This window comes from Chanos chanos, chromosome 13, assembly GCF_902362185.1.
Source record: "Chanos chanos chromosome 13, fChaCha1.1, whole genome shotgun sequence".
Taxonomy (NCBI): domain Eukaryota; kingdom Metazoa; phylum Chordata; class Actinopteri; order Gonorynchiformes; family Chanidae; genus Chanos; species Chanos chanos.
The window spans coordinates 600,001-607,500 of NC_044507.1; the positions used below are offsets into that span (position 1 = coordinate 600,001).

At 44.5% G+C, this 7,500-nt stretch overlaps 1 protein-coding gene across 1 annotated transcript in view; it reads right to left on the reverse strand.

Annotated features, from left to right (window-relative positions):
- ptprq (protein tyrosine phosphatase receptor type Q) overlaps positions 1-7,500 on the reverse strand; it is a 95,442-nt gene that overhangs the window by 61,581 nt on the left and 26,361 nt on the right. The window contains exons 12-14 of the mRNA XM_030790436.1: positions 6,962-7,141; positions 6,313-6,420; positions 4,542-4,823 (exon numbers count right to left, since the gene is read on the reverse strand). Of these exons, the coding sequence (XP_030646296.1) occupies positions 4,542-4,823; positions 6,313-6,420; positions 6,962-7,141 (570 nt within the window). The remainder of the gene's footprint in view (positions 1-4,541; positions 4,824-6,312; positions 6,421-6,961; positions 7,142-7,500) is intronic.

A 7,500-nucleotide genomic window follows, 5' to 3' on the forward strand; every position in this document is an offset into this window, starting at 1 on the left:
TACAGTTCACCTCAACACTTTACCACACCTCACTGTACAGTTCACCTCAACACTTTACCACACCTCACTGTAGAGTTCACCTCAACACTCTACCACACCTCACTGTACAGTTCACCTCAACACTTTACCACACCTCACTGTACAGTTCACCTCAACACTTTACCACACCTCACTGTACAGTTCACCTCAACACTCTACCACACCTCACTGTACAGTTCACCTCAACACTCTACCACACCTCACTGTACAGTTCACCTCAACACTCTACCACACCTCACTGTACAGTTCACCTCAACACTTTACCACACCTCACTGTACAGTTCACCTCAACACTTTACCACACCTCACTGTACAGTTCACCTCAACACTTTACCACACCTCACTGTAGAGTTCACCTCAACACTCTACCACACCTCACTGTACAGTTCACCTCAACACTTTACCACACCTCACTGTACAGTTCACCTCAACACTTTACCACACCTCACTGTACAGTTCACCTCAACACTCTACCACACCTCACTGTACAGTTCACCTCAACACTCTACCACACCTCACTGTACAGTTCACCTCAACACTCTACCACACCTCACTGTACAGTTCACCTCAACACTTTACCACACCTCACTGTACAGTTCACCTCAACACTTTACCACACCTCACTGTACAGTTCACCTCAACACTTTACCACACCTCACTGTACAGTTCACCTCAACACTTTACCACACCTCACTGTACAGTTCACCTCAACACTCTACCACACCTCACTGTACAGTTCACCTCAACACTCTACCACACCTCACTGTACAGTTCACCTCAACACTCTACCACACCTCACTGTAGAGTTCACCTCAACACACACCACACCTCACTGTAGAGTTCACCTCAACACACACCACACCTCACTGTACAGTTCACCTCAACACTTTACCACACCTCACTGTACAGTTCACCTCAACACTTTACCACACCTGACTGTACAGTTCACCTCAACACTCTACCACACCTCACTGTACAGTTCACCTCAACACTTTACCACACCTCACTGTACAGTTCACCTCAACACTTTACCACACCTCACTGTAGAGTTCACCTCAACACTTTACCACACCTCACTGTACAGTTCACCTCAACACTTTACCACACCTCACTGTACAGTTCACCTCAACACTCTACCACATCTCACTGTACAGTTCACCTCAACACTCTACCACACCTCACTGTAGAGTTCACCTCAACACTCTACCACACCTCACTGTACAGTTCACCTCAACACTTTACCACACCGCACTGTAGAGTTCACCTCAACACACACCACACCTCACTGTACAGTTCACCTCAACACACACCACACCTCACTGTACAGTTCACCTCAACACTTTACCACACCTCACTGTACAGTTCACCTCAACACTTTACCACACCTGACTGTACAGTTCACCTCAACACTTTACCACATCTCACTGTACAGTTCACCTCAACACTTTACCACACCTCACTGTACAGTTCACCTCAACACTTTACCACACCTCACTGTACAGTTCACCTCAACACTTTACCACACCTCACTGTACAGTTCACCTCAACACTTTACCACACCTCACTGTAGAGTTCACCTCAACACTCTACCACACCTCACTGTAGAGTTCACCTCAACACACACCACACCTCACTGTACAGTTCACCTCAACACTCTACCACACCTCACTGTACAGTTCACCTCAACACACACCACACCTCACTGTAGAGTTCACCTCAACACTCTACCACATCTCACTGTACAGTTCACCTCAACACACACCACACCTCACTGTAGAGTTCACCTCAACACTTTACCACACCTCACTGTACAGTTCACCTCAACACTTTACCACACCTCACTGTACAGTTCACCTCAACACTTTACCACACCTCACTGTAGAGTTCACCTCAACACTCTACCACACCTCACTGTACAGTTCACCTCAACACTCTACCACACCTCACTGTACAGTTCACCTCAACACTTTACCACACCTCACTGTACAGTTCACCTCAACACTTTACCACACCTCACTGTACAGTTCACCTCAACACTCTACCACACCTCACTGTACAGTTCACCTCAACACTCTACCACACCTCACTGTACAGTTCACCTCAACACTCTACCACACCTCACTGTACAGTTCACCTCAACACTCTACCACACCTCACTGTAGAGTTCGTCTCAACACTCTACCACACCTCACTGTACAGTTCACCTCAACACTTTACCACACCTCACTGTACAGTTCACCTCAACACTTTACCACACCTCACTGTACAGTTCACCTCAACACTTTACCACACCTCACTGTACAGTTCACCTCAACACTCTACCACACCTCACTGTACAGTTCACCTCAACGCTCTACCACACCTCACTGTACAGTTCACCTCAACACTTTACCACACCTCACTGTACAGTTCACCTCAACACTCTACCACATCTCACTGTAGAGTTCACCTCAACACTTTACCACACCTCACTGTACAGTTCACCTCAACACTTTACCACACCTCACTGTACAGTTCACCTCAACACTTTACCACACCTCACTGTACAGTTCACCTCAACACTTTACCACACCTCACTGTAGAGTTCACCTCAACACTCTACCACACCTCACTGTACAGTTCACCTCAACACTTTACCACACCTCACTGTACAGTTCACCTCAACACTTTACCACACCTCACTGTACAGTTCACCTCAACACTCTACCACACCTCACTGTACAGTTCACCTCAACACTCTACCACACCTCACTGTACAGTTCACCTCAACACTCTACCACACCTCACTGTACAGTTCACCTCAACACTTTACCACACCTCACTGTACAGTTCACCTCAACACTTTACCACACCTCACTGTACAGTTCACCTCAACACTTTACCACACCTCACTGTACAGTTCACCTCAACACTTTACCACACCTCACTGTACAGTTCACCTCAACACTCTACCACACCTCACTGTACAGTTCACCTCAACACTCTACCACACCTCACTGTACAGTTCACCTCAACACTCTACCACACCTCACTGTAGAGTTCACCTCAACACACACCACACCTCACTGTAGAGTTCACCTCAACACACACCACACCTCACTGTACAGTTCACCTCAACACTTTACCACACCTCACTGTACAGTTCACCTCAACACTTTACCACACCTGACTGTACAGTTCACCTCAACACTCTACCACACCTCACTGTACAGTTCACCTCAACACTTTACCACACCTCACTGTAGAGTTCACCTCAACACTTTACCACACCTCACTGTACAGTTCACCTCAACACTTTACCACACCTCACTGTACAGTTCACCTCAACACTCTACCACATCTCACTGTACAGTTCACCTCAACACTCTACCACACCTCACTGTAGAGTTCACCTCAACACTCTACCACACCTCACTGTACAGTTCACCTCAACACTTTACCACACCGCACTGTAGAGTTCACCTCAACACACACCACACCTCACTGTACAGTTCACCTCAACACACACCACACCTCACTGTAGAGTTCACCTCAACACTTTACCACACCTCACTGTACAGTTCACCTCAACACTTTACCACACCTGACTGTACAGTTCACCTCAACACTTTACCACATCTCACTGTACAGTTCACCTCAACACTTTACCACACCTCACTGTACAGTTCACCTCAACACTTTACCACACCTCACTGTACAGTTCACCTCAACACTTTACCACACCTCACTGTACAGTTCACCTCAACACTTTACCACACCTCACTGTAGAGTTCACCTCAACACTCTACCACACCTCACTGTAGAGTTCACCTCAACACACACCACACCTCACTGTACAGTTCACCTCAACACTCTACCACACCTCACTGTACAGTTCACCTCAACACACACCACACCTCACTGTAGAGTTCACCTCAACACTCTACCACATCTCACTGTACAGTTCACCTCAACACACACCACACCTCACTGTACAGTTCACCTCAACACTTTACCACACCTCACTGTACAGTTCACCTCAACACTTTACCACACCTCACTGTACAGTTCACCTCAACACTTTACCACACCTCACTGTAGAGTTCACCTCAACACTCTACCACACCTCACTGTACAGTTCACCTCAACACTCTACCACACCTCACTGTACAGTTCACCTCAACACTTTACCACACCTCACTGTAGAGTTCACCTCAACACTCTACCACATCTCACTGTACAGTTCACCTCAACACTCTACCACACCTCACTGTAGACACACACTCATATATACACAGTTAGCACACACTCACACATATTGTCATATATACACAGTTAGTATACATACAACACACACACATTCACACGCACTCGTATGTACACAGTTAGCACACATACAACACACACACTCATGTAAACACAGTTAGTACACACACAAAATGCTCATACACACACGCGCACACACACACACACACAAAGACACAGAGACATAGACACACGCATGCACACACACGCAGACTCACCATCCTCTCCAGAGAGCATGAGGAGAGGCTCAGACGCCTGCTCTCCGTGGCCGTGTTGTGTGTATGCGCGCACAGACACGTTGTAGTGTGTGTAGGGTCTGAGTCGCTGGAGGGTGACGTTGGCTGTGCTGGTGTTGATGGCCTGGCTGAAGGTGCCGTTGCTGTAGGTGACCTCATAAAAACGTATCAGGCCGTTGGGTTTGACGGGTGGAGACCAGGTCAGCGTAGCGGTGGAGGAGGTGGTGCTCACCACAGCAAGGCCAAACGGAGGAGAGTCTGGCACTGAGCGACGGAGCAACGGGAACAAGAAGGGGGAAGAGATTTAGAGGAAAGAGAAACACGCAGAGAAGAGGACAGGGCAGAAAGAGAAATACGTATGTATGTGTTTGTGTATGTGAATGTGTGTGTTTGTGTACGTGAATGTGTGTGTTTGTGTACGTGAATGTGTGTGTTTGTGTACACGAATGTGTGTGTTTGTGTACGTGAATGTGTGTGTTTGTGTACATGTGTGTGTACGTATGTGTTTGTGTATGTGAATGTGTGTGTTTGTGTACGTGAATGTGTGTGTTTGTGTTTGTGTATGTGAATGTGTGTGTTTGTGTACGTGTGTGTGTACGTATGTGTTTGTGTATGTGAATGTGTGTGTTTGTGTATGTGAATGTGTGTGTTTGTGTATGTGTGTGTGTACGTATGTGTTTGTGTATGTGAATGTGTGTGTTTGTGTATGTAAATGTGTGTGTTTGTGTATGTGAATGTGTGTGTTTGTGTATGTGTGTGTGTATGTATGTGTTTGTGTATGTGAATGTGTGTGTTTGTGTATGTGTGTTTGCATGTATGTGTTTGTGTATGTGAACGTGTGTGTTTGTGTATGTGAATGTCTGTGTTTGTGTATGTGTGTGTGTACGTATGTGTTTGTGTACGTGAATGTGTGTGTTTGTGTATGTGAATGTGTGTGTTTGTGTATGTAAATGTGTGTGTTTGTGTATGTGAATGTGTGTGTTTGTGTACGTGTGTGTGTACGTATGTGTTTGTGTACGTGAATGTGTGTGTTTGTGTACGTGAATGTGTGTGTTTGTGTACGTGTGTGTGTACATTTGTGTATGCGTGTGTGTTTTTGTGTGTGTGTGTCACTAGCGTAACCACAGGTGTGGGCCATTTAAATCTGAAGCTGGCACACCCAGTATTATCATAACAAATGTACAAGTTAGCAGCAAGATAAAAAAAAACCTTAATATTATTTCTCATTATTTCTAACACTATTGAAATTAATAGGGAAAGACAGACCAATGGACAGAGACTTCCTGTCAGTTGTAATGAAAGTGTGTATGTGTGTGTGTGTAATGTGTGTGTGTGTGTGTGTGTAATGTGTGTGTGCGTGTGTGCTTGTGTGTGTGTGTGTGTGTGTGTGTGTGTGCTTGTGTGTGTGTGTGTGTGTAAAATGTGTGTGTGTGTGTAATGTGTGTGTGTGTGTGTGTGTGCTTGTGTGTGTGTGTGTGTGTAAAATGTGTGTGTGCGTGTGTGCTTGTGTGTGTGTGTGTGTGTGTGTGCTTGTGTGTGTGTGTGTGTAAAATGTGTGTGTGCGTGTGTGCTTGTGTGTACTTGGTTTCTTATCTTCTTATTATTTTACTGATTTTACTTACTTTAACACTTTGTACTGTGTAAGCCATGTTACACTGGGGCCAAAGTCATAAACCCCACTAATAAGGACAAGCATAGGTGATTGTGTGTGTGTGTGTGTGTGTGTGTAATGTGTGTGTGTGTGTTTCTGTACCATCCTCAGGTGTCACTGCATAGATATCATCCTCCTCTGAGAGAGGACTCTCTCCCACTGCGGTTGATGCTGCTACACGTATCTTGTATGTGGTATATTTATCCAGTCCTTCAGAGAGTACAGCATAGTTAATGACCAGCCCACAGCAGTTACAGGTCATAAACAGCCTAGAACAGCTACAGGTACTAACAGTGTATAACTGTTATATGTAGTGGTCAGCCAACACCAGCTACAGGTAATAAACAGTGAATACAGGTGCTACATCAACATACAACTGGTGTATGTACATCCTATAAATGATCACTGAAATCCCTCAGAAATTATGTTCAGTACAAAATAGAGAAAATGCATCTCATAACTAGTGTTTCTATCCAGAAATATTTATAAAATGTTATAACACAGTCAGTAGAAAAGCACACACAACTAACACATGGTTCCTAATGTGTGTGGTTTACACACATGGTAAATAAACTGTTTTTGACTTCTTATCCAGACTTTAAACCCCATCTATGTATTTATTAATGAGCTGATGTCTTAGCTCAGCCATACAATGATCAATATGCCACATCAGCGTGAATTTGTGTGAGTGTGCGTCTGTCTGTCTTTATGTGTGTGTGTGTGTGTGTGTGTGTGTGCGTGTGTTTGTTACCTGTGAGGAGTATGTCGGTGTTGTTGGTAATTTGCTGGGTTGCCGTGTTGTCATGGAGATTAAGAATGTAGACCGTGTAATGTGTGATCTTCCCATTGGGATTAAGGGGCGGATCCCAGCTCACCAAAATGGAGGTGGAGCTTATGTTTTGGTAGGACACACCCTGAACAGAGCTGGGCACTGAAGAGAGTAAAAGGGCTTAGTCTGAACAGAGAACACTGTTTTAGTGCATAAATAAAATAATAAATAATAAATAAAGCTTTATGGTACAATTTGAAAACTGAACAGATTAAAAAAGTAAAATATGCATCATTGTAAAACCTGTGTTTCTATTAGTGTAAAATATTGACATTTTTGTAAAGGGAAGTTAACATAACATAAATGTCTAAGACAGAGACCATCAGTGATGATTTCGTTTGACTGAAATTCGTGTTAAACCTGGACATTAGCAAAAAAAAGTTTACATCAGTAAAAAACGTTTACATCAGACTTTCCATTAATGTAAAATGTGTTTGCATTGGTCTGATAAACTGTCTACA